General features: G+C 39.2%; 8 protein-coding genes across 8 annotated transcripts; 6 read left to right on the forward strand and 2 right to left on the reverse strand.

Annotated features, from left to right (window-relative positions):
* Positions 1-450: 450 nt before the first annotated feature.
* On the reverse strand, positions 451-1,596 carry LOC145709910 (uncharacterized). The gene is made up of 5 exons (XM_081787607.1): positions 1,287-1,596; positions 1,074-1,217; positions 864-1,025; positions 706-824; positions 451-664 (listed from the first exon to the last, which is right to left on the reverse strand). The coding sequence occupies exons 1-5, from the start codon at positions 1,513-1,515 to the stop codon at positions 473-475; spliced, it is 846 nt and encodes a 281-aa protein (XP_081643733.1). The 5' UTR covers positions 1,516-1,596; the 3' UTR covers positions 451-472.
* A 346-nt stretch (positions 1,597-1,942) lies between these two features.
* Positions 1,943-2,359, forward strand: LOC145711448 (uncharacterized). The gene is made up of 3 exons (XM_081789140.1): positions 1,943-2,023; positions 2,066-2,178; positions 2,223-2,359. The coding sequence occupies exons 1-3, from the start codon at positions 1,959-1,961 to the stop codon at positions 2,357-2,359; spliced, it is 315 nt and encodes a 104-aa protein (XP_081645266.1). The 5' UTR covers positions 1,943-1,958.
* A 304-nt stretch (positions 2,360-2,663) lies between these two features.
* On the forward strand, positions 2,664-3,237 carry LOC145711449 (uncharacterized). Its single transcript, XM_081789142.1, has 4 exons — positions 2,664-2,826; positions 2,868-2,933; positions 2,997-3,049; positions 3,091-3,237. The coding sequence occupies exons 1-4, from the start codon at positions 2,664-2,666 to the stop codon at positions 3,235-3,237; spliced, it is 429 nt and encodes a 142-aa protein (XP_081645268.1).
* A 176-nt stretch (positions 3,238-3,413) lies between these two features.
* On the forward strand, positions 3,414-7,266 carry LOC145699539 (uncharacterized). Its single transcript, XM_081776809.1, has 7 exons — positions 3,414-3,470; positions 3,538-3,745; positions 3,786-4,056; positions 4,096-4,631; positions 4,673-5,225; positions 5,267-7,020; positions 7,066-7,266. The coding sequence occupies exons 1-7, from the start codon at positions 3,452-3,454 to the stop codon at positions 7,211-7,213; spliced, it is 3,489 nt and encodes a 1,162-aa protein (XP_081632935.1). The 5' UTR covers positions 3,414-3,451; the 3' UTR covers positions 7,214-7,266.
* Positions 7,267-7,275: 9 nt separating this feature from the next.
* On the forward strand, positions 7,276-8,326 carry LOC145699550 (acidic mammalian chitinase-like). Its single transcript, XM_081776820.1, has 2 exons — positions 7,276-7,746; positions 7,795-8,326. The coding sequence occupies exons 1-2, from the start codon at positions 7,276-7,278 to the stop codon at positions 8,248-8,250; spliced, it is 927 nt and encodes a 308-aa protein (XP_081632946.1). The 3' UTR covers positions 8,251-8,326.
* A 468-nt stretch (positions 8,327-8,794) lies between these two features.
* On the forward strand, positions 8,795-10,205 carry LOC145711450 (L-threonine ammonia-lyase-like). The gene is made up of 7 exons (XM_081789143.1): positions 8,795-8,881; positions 8,923-9,078; positions 9,133-9,312; positions 9,376-9,566; positions 9,634-9,821; positions 9,867-9,934; positions 9,978-10,205. The coding sequence occupies exons 1-7, from the start codon at positions 8,817-8,819 to the stop codon at positions 10,186-10,188; spliced, it is 1,059 nt and encodes a 352-aa protein (XP_081645269.1). The 5' UTR covers positions 8,795-8,816; the 3' UTR covers positions 10,189-10,205.
* Positions 10,206-11,353: 1,148 nt separating this feature from the next.
* Positions 11,354-12,070, forward strand: LOC145711008 (galactosylceramide sulfotransferase-like). The gene is made up of 2 exons (XM_081788723.1): positions 11,354-11,487; positions 11,581-12,070. Exons 1-2 carry the CDS (start codon positions 11,472-11,474, stop codon positions 12,009-12,011), a joined length of 447 nt encoding a protein of 148 aa, XP_081644849.1. The 5' UTR covers positions 11,354-11,471; the 3' UTR covers positions 12,012-12,070.
* A 2,426-nt stretch (positions 12,071-14,496) lies between these two features.
* On the reverse strand, positions 14,497-15,860 carry LOC145709107 (uncharacterized). The gene is made up of 5 exons (XM_081786793.1): positions 15,748-15,860; positions 15,526-15,630; positions 14,827-15,376; positions 14,657-14,783; positions 14,497-14,618 (listed from the first exon to the last, which is right to left on the reverse strand). Exons 1-3 carry the CDS (start codon positions 15,770-15,772, stop codon positions 15,072-15,074), a joined length of 435 nt encoding a protein of 144 aa, XP_081642919.1. The 5' UTR covers positions 15,773-15,860; the 3' UTR covers positions 14,497-14,618; positions 14,657-14,783; positions 14,827-15,071.
* Between the last annotated feature and the right edge of the window lie 1,676 nt (positions 15,861-17,536).

A 17,536-nucleotide genomic window follows, 5' to 3' on the forward strand; every position in this document is an offset into this window, starting at 1 on the left:
AGAGTGTTCTTTCTTTTTCTCAACCCTTTTTCGTTTTCGCTTTTCTTCTCCATCGACAGTTTCATATTCGATCAAGTAATTGTGTTCTGCCTTTCTGGTTCCCATCGATTTTGCCTGACGAAAGACTGAAGGCATGGATTCTTGCTTCTCGATTGTTTCATAATCGGGCTCTGGTTTTGGTGGAAGCTTCTTGTTGCGTAGATTTTCCAGTTTGTTCTGATCGAAATCGTCTTTTTCAAGCTTATTAACTGTTTTTTGATTGAATTTTTTGTTTAAAAGCTTTTCCTGGTTCAAAAAGAATTTCTCTCTTTGACTTTGTTTTTTCACCTTTTTTGATTGTTTTCTCTGATTTTTGCTTACAACACTTGCAACCCATTTTTTGAAAGAATGAATGAAGGGAATAATGAACATGATCAAATAAAGAGTCGATATCTAGAAAAAATATGGCTATTTTATTTTATTTTTTGAAAGATCAGTATCGATAGGAAGCAGCATTCTTTTGGTCTTCAAGAAATTGCTCATCGTCCCAAATATTGCTCCTCCCGATCCAAAGAATCCCATCGGCTCCGACTGTTATATCATCGATTTCTTTGATTGGGTCGATGTTGTTGATGAGTTTGGAGTTTCGATCGGTTATTCCGTTGTAAAACAATTGTCGTGGCCACTTTTTTAGATGATCAATTTTGCTCGAAAAAGGTTTTTTACCTCGATTTTGCACTGCGCCCGAATTTTATCTCGAACGGATCTGACTGTGTCTTCCCTATTGATCATCAATTCACGCTTTTCTGGAGCAATGGGCTTGCCAAATCGATTTTGAATCCACCCTTATCCTTTATTCGATTTAAAAACGAAGATATAATTACCAAAAGTAAGTTTTTTGAAGTCATTTTGCCAAGGAATCTGTTTTCTGACAAAGTTAGTTCCAACATTAGGGCCGTATCGAAGCGGTCTCGTGACGATTCTTTCATTTGGTGGTGGTGGATTATTGAGTCGCTCCTGGTGCTGGGCGATCATTATTCGATTTGCTAAAAGATTTTCTTTCTCAGAATGGACAATTTTGAAGAGAAAAATACCTTGTTGCTCAGTTTGGCGAAGTTGTTCTTTTTGTTGGTTGAATCTTGTTTGGAGAATATCTTCGCGCTGTTGGACTTCTTCGATCTTCATTTTTGCTTCGTGTTCGCTTTTTATCGCATCTTCCATTCTTTTTTTTGAAAGCGCTGAAAAAAAATAAAAATCTCAGAAGTCGACTTTAAAAAGAGGCTGAATCGATCAATTCTTAGATTTACCGGCTTCTCTTTCTAGCCTAGCTCGTTCGCGATGAATTGCCGCTGCATCGGTATTTTTGGCGCAGCTTTCGACATAATCCGCTCCATGATGTCTTTCGCAATGGCGACAGTAAACAGTTCGCCTAGCACAGTCATCCTTCATATGCCGTGGAAGAAGATCGTATCGAAGCGGTTTGGCAAAGCATTTTGTACATTCGAAATCTCCGGCTTCGGCAAGTTCGTTTTTCATTGGGCGATCTTCAATGTGGTCGACTTTTCAAAATTTCAGAAAAAAGTGGCTTCGAAAATAGTTTTTGAAATGTTATTTTTTTGAAATTTTCCTACATTTTGGCCACAAACGCACTCTTCATTCCCCCTTTTCTTTGAGTCGTAGCATTTTCTACAACAATGCTCTTCGCAACAAGCTAAAGCCACAACATCTTCAAGTACCTCCCTGAAAATGAAAAATCAAAGCTAATTCGATATTCATATCCCTACTTGCAAAGATAGCAAATGACGGAATCGGCGAAATCGCGATCCAAAAGTCTTGCCGCGAATCCCATTTCTCTCGATTTGAGACTGGCTTGGCATTTTTAAATTTGCAAAAGAAATCGACTGAGGCGCTGCGTAATATTTAATATTTGACTTTTGCCTTCGCCAGTTTTGTAGATTCGTCATTTTTCGTTAGAAATAATGGGATTTTCTGCAAGACTTTTGTCAGATGATTTCAGAGATTTAGTCGAGTGCTACTTTTGCAAGTAAATATTTCTTTGCTGAATAGTCATTTTTGTTATTCTAAGGCTTGTAATAGAAGATGCTGTTGCTTTAGGATGTTGCGAAGAACATTGCTGTAGAAGATGTCTTGAGAAAAAGCAAGAAAGAGGACAAGAATGCCGATGCGGTGAACAAGTAGGTAAATAAAAACTCCCAAGAAAAAAGACCTAATCAAAAAATTAGATTCTCTGATCGAAGATCAGCCGAAAATCATCGAACTTCGCCAACTTAACGGCTTTGAATGCTGCCAATGCTTCACGAAACCCCTCGGTTATGATCAACTATCGTGGCCAGGGTTCGGTAATTTGAGCTCAAGCTAAAACTCATTTTGGCTAGACGCTCAAATTTCCTCAAATTGAGAACTCAAAGTGACTTGAGAAATCATTTTGAGAAGATTTGAGAGTTTTGGGAGTTTTGAGTTTTTGAGAGATTTGAGAGTTTTGAGTTTTCAAAACTCAAATTAAGCGAGCGCTTCCTTGATTGGCTCATGGATCGCCAGAATTGATTTCTCACGTGAGCTCTCATCTCTGAGTTCTCAAAACTCAAATTAAAAAACGTGAGTCTCAAGCTTTGTTTCCTTGAGTTTTAGCGTGAGCTCAAATTACCGAACCCTGATCGTGGCACATGAGCGAAGAATGCGAGTTCAAAAACGAAGTCAGAAAAATCTCAAAGAGAGAAAAACCAGTGCCGCAAGATGAAATCGTCAAAAGACCGAAAAGATTCGGAGAAACGGTTTCTAATGATTTTGCGCGAAACAAAATTTCTGAAAAGACAAAATTCAAAATTGGTAAATATGAAAAAAATTTTTGTCAAAATATTTCTTGATAGGTTGGATTGCTGACCGATATGGAGATATTATTGAACCGAAAACAAAAACCATAACAGTAAACGAAGGTAAGCTCAAAATTCAACTAATAAAATTCCTCTATTTGGCCGAAAAAATAACGAAATTCTAAGGCGATGATGTGATGACTTTGAGATTAAAGATACGAGAACACTCGAAAGTTGACGTAAGAAAATCTTCAAATTTTAATTTTGATTTGTTCTTCAGCCGAGATGGCAGTTATTCTTCAACGGAATTTCCGAGAACAAAAAAGAGCTGATCAACAACATCGATCCAATCAAAATGTTTGACGACATCACTACTGGAGAAGACGGAATCTTATGGATAGGAAGAAAGAACCACTGGGAAGAATAAAAAAACTGCTCTAAGAATGATCTTCAATAACAATAAACTGTCAACTTCAAAAGTCTGAAAAACTCTGATTTAGACATAAATCATTTTCGATGAGAGGATAAGAGGGGTTAATTCTCCGTCATTATCCGGCGGATAAAAATCAGCGAAGGGGGATAAAATCGCCGATCGACTTTTTCTTTGTTTCAAGGTCCAGTCGATCTTCGAGAGAAAAAAGATGAAGACTCTGTTTATAGGTTTGTTGTTTTATATGTTTCGAGAGTATTTTCAAGGTCTAAGTGAAAATATAAGACAAAAAATTAGGTCTTCTCGGCCTGGCGAATGGCCATGGCCGGATGATGTTCCCTCCTGGTCGATCTACTGCTTGGAGATTTGTCGATTCCAATCCACTTCTTACTCCTTATAAAAATATTCTCGGAATCGAGTATACCGATAATGGAATAAACTGCGGAGGATTGTCCTACCAAATCAGCCAAGACTACCGATGCGGAGTTTGTGGAGATCCCTACGGGTAGGCTAAGTTTTCTTGTCCTCTCATTTATAAAAAAAAGGAACCCGGAGCCGCGAAAAAACGAAGATGGCGGAGCAATGGGACAAAAAGTAATCGTCGCTCATTTGACGCCAAATACAGTGATGACTTCTCGAATCCAAATTACCGCTCACCACAAGGGCTGGATTCAGTTCCACATCTGCGCGCAGAACAATCAAGTTCTTACCGCTCAAGAGCTCGAAGATTGCCTTCAATCAAATATCATGCAGATTCAGGGGCAGGGAGACAAATTCATGGTTCCTGATCCATCTGCCGCGGATTATGCTGAACAGGTACGTTTCCGCTTGAAATTTACATTCTTTTATTAAAAGGGTTACTGGTACGATGTTCCAGTGATGATTCCAGATATCCAGTGCAGCCGATGTGTGATCCGATGGACCTATCATGCTGGAAACGGTTGGGGCTGCGACGGACCCGATGATTGCGGAATTGGTAAGGGTTACCAAGAAGAGTTCAAAAACTGCGCCGATGTGATGATTTCCAACGACGGAACTCCCCAAACAACAACCACCACTACCACAACAACGACGACAAACAGCGGTCCGACAACAACAACGACCACGACGACAACAACATCGACGTCGACAACAAAAGATCCATTGAGTTTCTGCCCTCCCTGGCAAGAAACTTGGGAACGGGCAATTATCAAGTTGACTCAGGCTCAAATTGATGAGGGCAAAGATGGCTGTACTGATGGAGGTCATATTGGAAAGAAATACTCGAAGTGCTGGATCTCTTGTGAAAACGACTACAAAATGGTCTTTCAGGATGATGGGGATCAAGAATCAAACAGTGTCGAGATTCAATGCAAAGCTACTGGAAAGTGGAGAGCTTCCCGACCATTCTAGTAAATCCTCATGAAAGTCGAATCTTTTGAAATTTTTCTAGCTGCAAAAAGCGCTGTCCGAAAATGTACAAAAACAAGCCATTCTTTGCCGCTCGAACTATCCATAAATGGCAGCATGGTTTCGCGATGAAACTCGGAATCCAGCCGGAAATGGACTTGAACACCTGGACAGTTGTTCTTTGGTTCACTGATGAAGTCGAAGCTACTTTGTCTTTCAATTCCTGGGAGACTTCTGTCACGACCTCAGTCGGTCACCGAGTCGCTGTTTTTACCTCGAATATGTTCAATCAGCAAATTGCTGCTGGAGAAAAATACAAATTCCTCGTCACAATCGTCGGAGCTGCTCAAGATGATTTGCCAAATTTCAACGTTCGCTACATTCCTGGCATTCATGAAGATCTCTCCTGCCTCTTTGAAGACAACTTTGACTGGGTCAGCACGACATCAACAACGACTACGACGGTTTCGACAACAACAGAGGGACCAAGCGATCCAGAAGATCCAAATTTCTGTTTTGGTCAGAATGATGGGTACTATGCTCATCCAATCTGCGAGAAATATTACCAGTGCCATGCCGGGAATACTTATATTCAGGTTTCTTCTTTTTTTAACCTTTATTATCAGGATAAACGTAGACTTGCGCTCCTGGAACCGTCTGGAACGCCGATGCTGGCTACTGCGACTGGGAAATGAATGTCGACACTTCCAACTGCGGCGATGTGGCTCCACCGGGGCCAACAACAACGACTGCTTCGGCAACAACCACGACCGGCGACGGCGGGGGAGGAGGCGGTTGCCAGGATGACATGACCTATTGTGATGGAAAAGCTCCTGGATACTACTCTCACTGCGATTGCAAGAAATATTATCAATGCTCGGGAGTTGGACATCCGACGAATATTCTCGAGTGTCCTGATGGAACCCTTTGGAATGGTGTGAACTGCGACTGGGAGGCAAATGTTGATACGTCGAGCTGTGGCACTACGGATCCAGGAACTACAACAACTACTACCACAACCACAACAACTCCCTACACTGGCCCCCCAACAACGACTACCACCACAACTACAACAACAACAACTCGAGATCCCAACGCGAAAGAAATGGTGATGATGTGCTATTTCATCAACTGGGCTCAATACAGAAACGGTGCGGCGAAACAAATGCCGAGCGATCTCGACCCTCATCTCTGCACTCACTACGTCTACTCCTTTGCCAAGATTCCTCAGGGATCGAATCATCTTGAGCCATACGAGTGGAACGATATCTCCGCCTTGTATCCAGCAATGATGCAACTGAAGAATGTCAATCCAAATCTCAAGATTCTCCTTGCTGTCGGAGGCTGGACTCATGGATCTGGTCCATTTACTGCTATGGTCGCTACTCCTGAAAATCGAGCTGAATTTGTCCAAAACTCGATCACCTTCCTCCGAACCCATGGATTTGATGGACTTGATTTGGACTGGGAGTACCCAGCAAATCGCGGATCACCAGCAATTGACAGAGATAGATTCACTTTGCTCTGCAAAGAATTGAAACAAGGCTTTATTAACGAGGCCAAGAACACTGGCAATCCACAACTCGAGCTCACTGCAGCAGTTGCTGCTGGCTACGCCACAGTCGATTCCGCTTACGACATTCCCGGAATTTCAAAATGGCTGGACTACATCAACTTGATGTCGTACGATCTTCACGGCACCTGGGAGTTGACACTTGGTCATCATTCCGGCTTTGAGGCGAATTATGGAGACCCTAAACTTTCTACCAAATTCGCGGTTGAGTACTGGCTCGCCGGAGGTGCTCCAGCTGATAAGCTCGTTTTCGGAATGCCAGCGTATGGCCGAGGGTGGCGAATGCTCAACGGAGCCAATAGTCCTGGTGATCAAGCGAACGGAGCTGCTCCTGGTGGACCTTACATGTACAGTGAAGGCTACTGGAGCTACTACGAAATCTGCAATGCTCTGAATACTGGCACTTATACAACAGTCCTCGATCCAGCGATTGGCAGTGTCTATTCTTATAGCACTGTTTCAAATGTCTGGATGGCTTATGAAAATGTGGAGACTCTGACCGAGCGATGCGAGTGGGTAAAATCCATGGGTCTCGCTGGTGGCATGTTCTGGGACACTGCGATGGACGATTTCAGAGGCCAATTCTGCGGCCAAGGCAAATGGCCACTTTTCAAGACAGTCAAAGATTGTCTCTCCCAGCCAGCAGTGACCACCACTACTGATGAGCCATACACAGGTCCTCCAACAACAACTACAACGACGACGACAACAACAGTTAGTACAACAACAGATCCAACAACTCCTAACTCAAAAGTGCTCATGTGTTACTTTATCAACTGGGCGCAGTACAGAAATGGCGACGCTCAACAAATGCCAAGGTAAGAAAAAATCGTATGCAATCCTCTGAAAATCTCGTGTTCTAGCGATCTCGATGCTAATCTCTGCACACACTATGTTTATGCATTCGCAAAAATTCCTCAAGGACTAAACAAACTTGAGCCATATGAATGGAACGATATTTCAGTCTGGGGGCTCTTTTCTAGTTCGTTCTTTAAGCGATCACCAAATTGAATTGATCCACCAAAAAATTCCTAAAAATCATAAAAAGCCCCATGAAAGCTCTTTACCCTGGTATGATGGAGCTCAAAAACGTGAATCCGGACCTCAAAGTCCTTCTTGCTGTCGGCGGCTGGACTCATGGATCTGAACCATTTACAGCGATGGTCGCTACTCAAGCAAATCGAGCTGAATTTATCCAAAATGCAATTACCTTCTTGAGAGACAACGGATTCGACGGACTCGATCTCGACTGGGAATACCCGGCTCATCGAGGAAGCCCGCCAGAAGACAAAGATCGCTTTAGTCTTCTTTGCAAAGAATTGAAAGAAGCCTTTATTGCAGAAGCAATTTCTACTGGACAACCACAGTTGGAATTGACAGCGGCTGTTGCGGCGCCAGCTTCAACTGCGAGTAGCGCGTATGATATTGCTGAAATTTCGAAGTGGCTTGATTATATCAACTTGATGAGTTATGACTTGCATGGATCTTGGGAGGCGAACTTGGGTCATCATTCCAATTTTGAGGCGAATTATGGTGATACCCAGGTAAGAAGCTCAAAAAGAATATGTATCTAATCGTGACAAATTCTTTAGTTATCAACAAAAGCTGCGGCAGAATACTGGCTTTCCGAAGGCTGCCCCGCCAACAAGCTCGTCTTCGGTCTTCCCGCTTACGGTCGAGGCTGGAACATGCTCAACGGAAACTTTTCCCCAGGAGCACCAGCTAACGGAGCTTGCCCTGCGGGCCCTTATCTCGCTACTTCCGGCTACTGGGCGTACTATGAAATCTGCAACGCTCTCAACTCGGGTTCATACACGACTGTTGTTGACCCTGCACTCGGCAGTGCTTATTCGTACAGCCATTCGACGAATATCTGGATGGGATATGAAAATGTCCAGACCGTGACGGAACGATGCAACTGGATCAAAGAAATGGGACTCGCTGGTGGCATGTTTTGGGACACAGCGATGGACGATTACAGAGGCAAATTCTGCGGAGAAGGAACTTGGCCTCTCATCAGCGCTGTGAAAAATTGTCTGAATAATTAAAATTTTCATCTGCTTCTTTATTTCTGTCCAATATTTTCTTAAAAATTTAATTAGAATTATTATGAAATAAATATGATCAGCGCAAAACGTCAAGTGTTGGGAGAAAAAACCTTGAGTTTTTTGAAACTTTCTTTCAATAAAAACTTTGTAATTTTCTCAAAACAAATTTGCGACAATTTGTCAAATTTTGCAGAAAACGCCCGGAGGTTCTTTGACAATTTCTTGTCCATGGACGGCGCTGAAACCCCGAGATCGACCTTCATTTCGATGGAATCATCAGGCGAAGAAAATTTCTCAACTTGCCGAGAAATTTGACGACGACTGCGTCCTAGAGTTCGATAATTATTACGTTCCCTAATTACTGTTCTGGGCAAAACATGACATTATTTTCCAATAAAGAATAAGCATATTCCCGAAGATATTTTCTCAGCGAGGGGCTCATAAATTTGCTCTGCGGGAAGGACACAAAGCGAAAGATTTGTCGAAGTCAATATTGGTTGATTTTGATAGTGTCAAGATTGCTCTACAATGGCTCAGCATCGGAGAAAAAATTGTAAAGATAGAAAATGGAAAACTTTAAACTAGAGGACTTTCAGGAAGCGACGAGAGTTATCAGAGAATTCATCCCAAGGTTCTTCATTTCAAAAAATTGGGGAAAATTGAAATTTTAAGGACCGCCCTTCATAAGTCACCGAGTTTGTCCAATCTGCTATCTGCAAAGATTTATCTCAAATTGGAGAATCAAAATGTCACTGGATCTTTCAAAATCAGGGGAGCCATGTATTCAGTAAAAACTTTGAAAAATATTTATGAAGAATTTATGAAAGGGTCAATTTAATTAAGAAAATAAGCTTTTTTTCATCAAAAAAGAATTCCCTGAAGACCGTTTTGGCGAAAATTAACCCGAAAAAGAACCGCTAGCTCTGGAAATCATGGTCTTGCATGCGCTTGGGCGTTTTCTAGAGTCAATACAATTGGAAAAATCTATCTTCCTGAGAAAATTTCTCAGCTGAAACTCGAAAAACTAACGAAAACTGGATGTGAACTCATTTTCGTCGATGGGTTTGTTTCAGAATTTCGAAAAAATCGAGAATTGAAAGATTTTTGTTGAAACAATAAAAAAAGCGATCAAGTCGAAGTCGAGTTGGCGGCAAAAAATGCAGCGGAAGCAAACAAGAGCAAAGTCAAATTTCTCAGTCCCTACAACGACTTGAACATCATCCGGGGCCAGGGAACAATCGGCATCGAGATTTTCCAGCAATGCCCAAAAGTCGACGTCGTTTTTGTCACTGTTGGTGGAGGCGGGCTGATTTCAGGTTTGAGATTTGCATTTTTTAGCGGATAGATTTGGGTTCTCTTCGTTGATTTCAGCAAAAAATTAAGGAGTTGCTGCGGCGCTGAAGCTTCAAAAACCATCGATCAAAATCTATGGATGTTTACCAAAGAATTCTCCAGTCATGAAGGAATCTATCGAAGCCGGGAAGATAATTGAAATGGAATCGAAGGAAACTCTTTCGGATGGGTCAGCGGGTGGAATCGAGCCCGGAGCGATTACTTTCGACATTTGTCAAGTAAAAAAAATATGAATGATATTTTTATTGACGCAAAAGTTTAAGGAGTTGGTCGATGATTGGGTAACGGTAACAGAATCAGAAATTGAAGATGCCATTTTCATCGCGCACAAGTCAACTTTTCCCAATTTTCTCAAAATTTCAACGCTTTTCTAGAAATGAGGAGCAAATAATCGAAGGCGCAGCTGGAGTGGGTCTTGCTTCAATGATCAAAAAAGCGCCAGAAATCAAGGGAAAATTCGTCGTTTCGATTCTTTGCGGAGGCAATATTGATGAAAAGACGCATTCGAAGATTTTGTTCGACAGAAAGAAAGTGCGAAAAACAAGAATTGTTCGCTCTCTTGAGGAGCCAGAATTGATTACTTGAAGTAAATCTGTTTATTTTGTCTGATAAATACAATTATATTTTTATTTGATTTCGATGTTTTATTCGCTTATTCTTGAGAACGAGTTCGTTTCTTTCCCACCGTCAACAATCTTGAACATCAGTAAAACTAAAGAATAATTATCTTTTCTCTTATAAAATATTTACCAAAAACAACCAAAAGAAGCATAAACAGAGCGCTCAGAACTTTCTGTCTGAAATGAGGAGTAATCGTCATCCTCAAAAAAAAAGTCCAAAGCTCTCTACAGATTTTTCGCCCGTTTTTTTTTTGAGTTATTTTAGCTTACCGACGAGTTCAATGATTAACTTTGACAAGTCACTGTGCAAAGCTTCCAAAATGAATGCAAATAAGGCAGCGTCTTTTTTGCTTTTTGAAACATAAAAAGACACAAGAACGATTTATAAGAACAGATGACTTTTTCAACAATTATTTTTTATATAAGATGAGAGAATTTTACATTTTACTTCTGTTTGTTGTTGCGGGCTCTTTCTACATTTTATTCTTTGGAGAAAATTTTTACAGTTCTTCGCAAGAACTAACTGTGAAGAAAGAATTATTGCCGAAAAGAAATATTTACTATCTTAAAAGTATGATTTATTTTAAATAAAAATAGATGAAAATATTTATTCAGCTCATAAAACAGGCAGCACAACGATGCTTAACATGATTTTCCGACTTGCAATCAAGGAAGAACTCAAAATTGGCTTTCCAAAACTCAAGTTGAAAGGAAGAACAAACTATATTTGCAAACATGTTCCATTTAAACCCTCATGCATAGATGAGGTGCAATATAATGTTATTGCGAATCATCATGTTTGGTCCCCAGGAAAGGGTTTCCGAATTTATTGCGTTGGGGCATTTGTGATAAAAAACATGTATAAAAAAATCCTTTGTTACATGTTTTCAGACATAAATTAAACGAACCTTTCTTAAGAAATCGACCGAGTTCTTCCAAATGCAACGAAAATAACGATTCTACGCGAGCCAATTTCTCAATTTGTTTCAGCTTTTGAATATTTCGGGAAGTCCGTATTTGGTTTCGATGGAAAGGAAAAGGGTTTTTTGTGTTCTTTATCATGATATTGAAGCGAAATTTTTTTTGTTTAAAAAATTAGCTTTTAGCCTTATTTTGATCCTTAAAAAGAGCCCAACTGCCGCGGCACTAGAAAAGTATATTGAAAGAACGTCACCAAGCCTCTCCGAGATAAATAATCAATCGACAAAAAATAAGAAAGCGAGGATTGCGGAAAATACTCAAAACCCGATGGCATTCGATCTAGGTGATGTGAATTCTTGACTTTCACTCGTCGATTTTCTTATCAGATTTTCGCCAAATATATTTTCTTATGTCAATTATTCATTTTATTTTGTAGGTCTTTCATACATGTACAAAACAAAGACCGAAGATGATCTCGGAGAGTGGCTTGTTGATTACTACGATTTGGTCATGATCACAGAATACTTTGACGAGAGCCTTATTCTTCTAAAAGAGCTCATGAAACTAGAATTCACGGATATTGTTTATCTTAAGTCAAATTCGAATAAGAAGAAGAAATTCTCAGAAGATAATCTGAGTAAAGAAACAAAGGCACGACTTTATTACCGCGAAAGAGTTGATGATGCTTTATATAAACATGCAAATAGAACTTTATGGAAGAAAATTGAAAAATTCGGGCACGAAAAGATGAAGCAAGAGGTAAAACAACTACAAATCCACTGCGATAATATTGTTGATGATCATTTCATGCGTCTTGGCGAATGGGAAGCGATGGCTTATATGAGGAAATTACAAGAAGATTACTGACTGAGTATTAAAAATTTTTAAAATTTTAATTTGAAATTTTTTTTTATTCTGTATTCTTATTGCTGCTATCAAAACATTTAATTGTAAACAACCAGATCATAGTTTTTATCTTTTATGATGACAGCTTTTTCCTAGACAGTATTTTACAAGATCTTTAGCTTTGTGGCAGTATTCACGTGTCTTCGTTATATTCTGATCGAAGCACTCCAAATATCTTTGCAAGTTTGGCAGGGCTTTGTGATACGAAACCATCTCGCCGCAGTAAGGCTTTTTCAGAGGATTTCGGAAGGGAGCAACAAGGCCATGATTCGTGTGGACCATTCTGTCATTCATTCTAAATTTTTGTAGTTAATTCTCATTTCTTCGCTACGATTTAACCTGACTCCATGAATGTTGCCAATATTCTCTAGCCAGCCACCAAGAGATTGCCCTCCAAAGTTATTCCCGAATCTTTGGAAATGTTGTTTTAATCGATTCATAGGAAAGGTATAAGAAAATAAAGAATCAATAATCAGATTTGTCTTACCTTACATCAGGGTTCTTTTCGTCGCAGTTTGGCTGGCCTTCTGAGCTTTTACAGTTTTGAAACTCAAAGGCTTCCAAAAATTGCCTATCTAGGATCGCTGTCTGTGAAAGATATCTTTTGTTTGCTTGGCAACGCAAAGACAAGCTACTAATTATGGTTTCATGAGAAAAACTGATAACGCAAGACTTGTTAAACAGCATTATTAATTTTAAATTTCGAAATGATATCTTCATACGAATCTTTCTTACAAAAGTTCAAAACATTTCAAAAAGGCTTTTCCAAAATTTCTTTCATTAAATTCCATGAGATAAGCACAAGTTGCGCATCAGGGTGGTTTACTTTTAATTTTGGAAAATTTGGATCACCAGGGGGATCGTTGTCCTTTGGGCCGTTAGGATGCCACCAGCCAAAATACATTCGATCATCGTAATTTTCCATAACAGTCTCCCAAAGATTTGCACATGCGTAAAAATCATCATCTGCTTTGCCCACGATTGTGCCCTCTTAAGTATTCATTTTACAAATGAAAATGCTTTCATAGACACTTGCCTGGATAATTTTTAGAAACAAATTCGTACCAACGATAAAGCTTTTCCGAAAAGCCTTTCGCGTATCCATGAAATGATGCGTCAATAGAAATTATATCCCCATAAGTTTTATTTTCTGCGATCCATTTCTCATTCCATTCATCGATCAGATATTTATGCTCGAATTTTGAGGATAAAAGCCAGGTTTCTCGCTGAGCAAGTCTGCGGTCAAAGTTTTTAAGATCCCTAAGAATATAAAGATAAATCAAAAAATCTCGACTTACGCTAGAATTCCGATAACAACTCGTCTTTCTTTTTTTTCGATAATTTCAAAATCAGATTTTTCACTTATAAAATCTTTGCTTGTTTCAATGCTCCCAGTCATGAAAAAATAAAAAGCTCCAATGACAGCGAAGATAATCAAAATCCAACGATAAAATTCTCTCATTTTATTTTTAATATACGATTTTCCTGAAGAAAGGAATAAGTGACAGATGCATTATTTACAGACTGTAAAATGTGTAATCTTCTCACTATAGAAACGCCAAGCATAGGAAAAATGACAATCCTATCAAAGTTTGCATTTCTTTTTGCAAAAATGAGCATTTTTTAAAACCCGGAAGAATTTTGCAAGATAGCAAATAACTCCCACGTTTCCTTATCATTTAATTATTGCATTGAAGAAAAATAAGCAAGTGCGAGTGAGGGTGTAATTGGAGGTTTTTCGCGCATAAAACAGAGAACTTCTCTGAAAACATGGGAAAAAAGGCTTCTCCCTTCTTGGATGAAGAAGGAAAAAAAAGTTTTTGAAAACCCAAGTTTGTCGCAGTGCGGCTTTTTTGGCAAAATGCTGAAACGTGTGAAAAGTGTGTTTCGGAATAGGATCGGCGGCTGATCTCGGCCCTTGTCAACCGGACGGCGCTCTCCAGAGTCGCTTATCTGACGTTTTCAAATCGAAAGAAAACCGCCGTTACAAAAACGACGAGTTCATTTATCCGGTTGACGCCCTTTTTACTGCAAATACTCTATCCTGTCAAAAAATGGCGAAAATTCTAGAATCTAGAGCGAAAGTTAAAAAGAGCCTCTTTTTTAATCGAAAACTGGAATAAACTTGGTTTTTAAAAAATAGCGATAAAAAATGAATCTAAAAGCGGCGAGTTTATTTTTGTGAGAAAATCACACTTGAACAAATTCAAGTGGCCAGTCTTTTAACGCGGCCAGGTTATCTCTACACGTTTCGAATCGAAAATTTGTTCAATTTTGAGGCCTGAGAAATTTTTTTACAAAATAAGGTTTTGAATTAGGGAACAGCTGATTTCTAGCGCGCCCCTGGAATATTTAGATTAAGGGAACTCGTAGATAAATGATAAGATTTAATTTTAAAACACGATTTTGAAAATAATTTTATTCAGAAATAAAAAAATCGATTTTTTTTCATTGAGAAAAATGAGATAAAAGCCCAATTTTCGCAAATTTGCCGAGTTTGAATCCTTCTTCTTTCAGCCACGATCGCGGGTAGTTCTTGTTTTCTGTGATTGAAGATATTTTAAAGTACTGAAAAGTTTTACCCTATCCTTATTTTTTCATCCTACCTGGAGTCGTTTTTTCTGATCAAATTTCTCCAATTTTTCGATTTCTTCTCCAGAAAGGGCGAAACCAAGCTCTGTTTTGGGCAAAACTCCTTCAAGATTTTTCGAATCGACCAGAATCGGAGTTCCTCTTTGAAAAAAATAATTACAATGAAAAAAAGAAAAATTCAAACTTTTGGCAGAAAAATCGAGCAGCAACGTCAGAAGGTTGTTTTCGATGAGATTTTGCGACTTCAGTCAAATTGTCTTCAGAATCCAAGTCGGAGAATACGGTAGAAGCGATGGGGAGAATATTCTTGTTTCGAAGAAATTGAACAAGATCTGGTTGTTGGTGGCGAAGATGGAGTTCGATGAAGTTGCAGGCGGGCTTGATTTTTGCAGCGACTTTTTTGCGGCTAATTTTTTGAAAAATTTTATTTTAGTAAAAAATGTAAGAAACCATTCCTGAAATATGATTGACCAAATCCTCATCACAATTCGCCAGTCCAATCGCTTTCACCAACCCTTTTTCATAAACCCTCTCCATTTGCTCCCAAACGTCTCTGATTGGAACATATTTTTTTGCCGGAATTCCTTCTCCTCCCAGAAAAATAGGAAGATCGCCAGAGTCCGTTTTGAATTGCCCGTCGAGTTCTTCAGTTTTTGATGCAAGCTGCCAAGGAGTTTCAATCACGTGAAGGTCGGAATATTCGAGTTGCAGTAATTCGAGTTCTTTTTCCAGCGCTAGAATTCTTTATTGAGTCCCGGAAAGGCCCTATCCAATAAGAAAAATGACGAGATAATCCCCTATTCTTTTAATTGTTACCAAAAAGCGTGTTCAAGGCAATTCTAGAGGAAGTGTCCTTACGTATGAGAATAATTGATTGAATCACCTTTTTCGACATGGTCGTGGTGTACCGGCGGTAGTTTTGTGGTGACGAACAAATCCTCGCGTTTTAACACTCCCGCCGCAAGCGCCCGCCCGATTCCAACGCCGACTAAAAAAAGATGCTTATTTTCCGTAACTTTGCGGTTTCGACCTTTTAGAAAATGGAAAAAATGCTTTCTCAGAAAATAAAACGAAGAATTGTAAAAACGCTTTCTTTTTGATTTACCTTCTTTCTGATTTTGAGCAGACATTTGCGTGTCAATGTGCCTAACTCCTAGTTTGATAGCTTCTTCGACGATTCTAGCTGCTTTTTCGCGCGGCAAATCGCGAGTTGAAAGTCCCACTTTTCATGTTTTTCAAAAAAAAACTCGATGTTTTTTTCGTTTTTTGAAAAATAAATTTATTTCTGTGCAAAATTGAAACATGATTTCCTACAGGAATCTTGCTGCCATTATTCAAAACACAGTATCCCACGGCTGAGCTAAGTAATCCAACCATAATTCCGTCAAGAGTAGTTCGCTCGTTTCTTTTTCTCTGAGTGGAGGCACTCGTTAATCGCAAATATTATGCGCGTTCAACAAAGGCGATAGAGCTCCCTGCGCAAATACTGTCAGATCGACAATCAGCTTCCTTTCTTTCTGAGCACATCAAATATCCACAGATTAAGTACTGTCAATATTTATCAAGAAAAAAAAGTTGAAATTTGAAATTAAATTCCTACTGCTCGTTTTCGCTATAACGAAGATTTCTATCAGCCATTTTATTGGTCAAAATTCAAATATTTTTTAATCTCATGAATGCAACCAATACGCGGGCTGATAGAAATTTTTGTTATAAAACCGATTAATTGTAGGAAAAATCTATAAATTTCGACCAAAAAATTGGTCATTTTTGAAATTTTCCTTTGACGGGAAAATTTTTTTTCGATAGTTTTTTTTGAAAAATACAGTTCATTGAAAATTAATAGAATTATAAGAGACCCTTCTTTTTTGAACAAAAAAGCCACGTGCTCCAGGTGTTCATAAGCTTCCGACCACAGTAAAAGGTCTCTTATGCGTCTCAGGGTTAACCGATGACGAGTTAATATCGGATTACTTTTCCTATCCCTTCTCTTTTTCATGATTTCCAAGAAAAGAAACCGGTCCAGAAAAAGCAGTTGTCACTCAAGAAAACTCAAAAGTTGTCAGCGGCACGTTACGTGATGTGCCACCCTTAACTCAATATTTTTATTAAGCAAGTGATCTGACTTGTATTTCAAATTCCAGCATTTCAGGTGAAAGAATTTTCGAATAAAGAAAAATGAAAGTTCGAAAAAAGTGAAATTTGAGGAGCGAGAAGTTGCAAGTAAGAAGCTTATTGAGATTCTTTCGACGGATGGAAACGTCATCGAGCAGTGAGGGTAATTCACAAACGTGGATACCCTTAAGTTGGTACTATCAATTATGAAGAATTTGAAGGACAAGAAAAGCGAGTTCAAGAACGACCTCATTCGTGAACGTCACTTCAAAGAAGGAATAAGCCTGGATGATGCTATCCAGGTTCCTTGCGGTTGTTTATGACCAAATCGCGATCCCCCTCGACATCGAGCAACGGTCAAAAGTTGCTTCCAGCTGGGCGCACCTGGGCACCACAAGACGTGAACATACATCCCCAGGGAAACATGCCTTCTTGACAAATGAAATTGCGCAGTTTTTTCCTTCTTCTATTTTTCTTTGAAAAATTTCATCAGAAAAGGGGTCGAATCGACAAAAAAATCCGACAATTTTTATAAAAAAAAAAGTCGATTTTTAGTCGCAAATTTTTTTGACTCGAATTTTGATGAAATTTTTCAAAAGAAAAAACTGAAGGAAAAAATGCTTCATTTTGACATTCGTCGCCTAGGCGGCCGAAACCACGTGGAAAGTCGAATTCTAATATAAAAATCTCTTTTTGGATTATTCAAAGTGCAAAAACCTGGCAGCGGCGCGATAAGCAAATTCAAAATACAAAAATAAGAAATTAAGTTTTCTAGATTC

Source organism: Oikopleura dioica, chromosome 1 (genome assembly GCF_907165135.1).
Source record: "Oikopleura dioica chromosome 1, OKI2018_I68_1.0, whole genome shotgun sequence".
In the NCBI taxonomy this organism is placed as follows: Eukaryota; Metazoa; Chordata; class Appendicularia; order Copelata; family Oikopleuridae; genus Oikopleura; species Oikopleura dioica.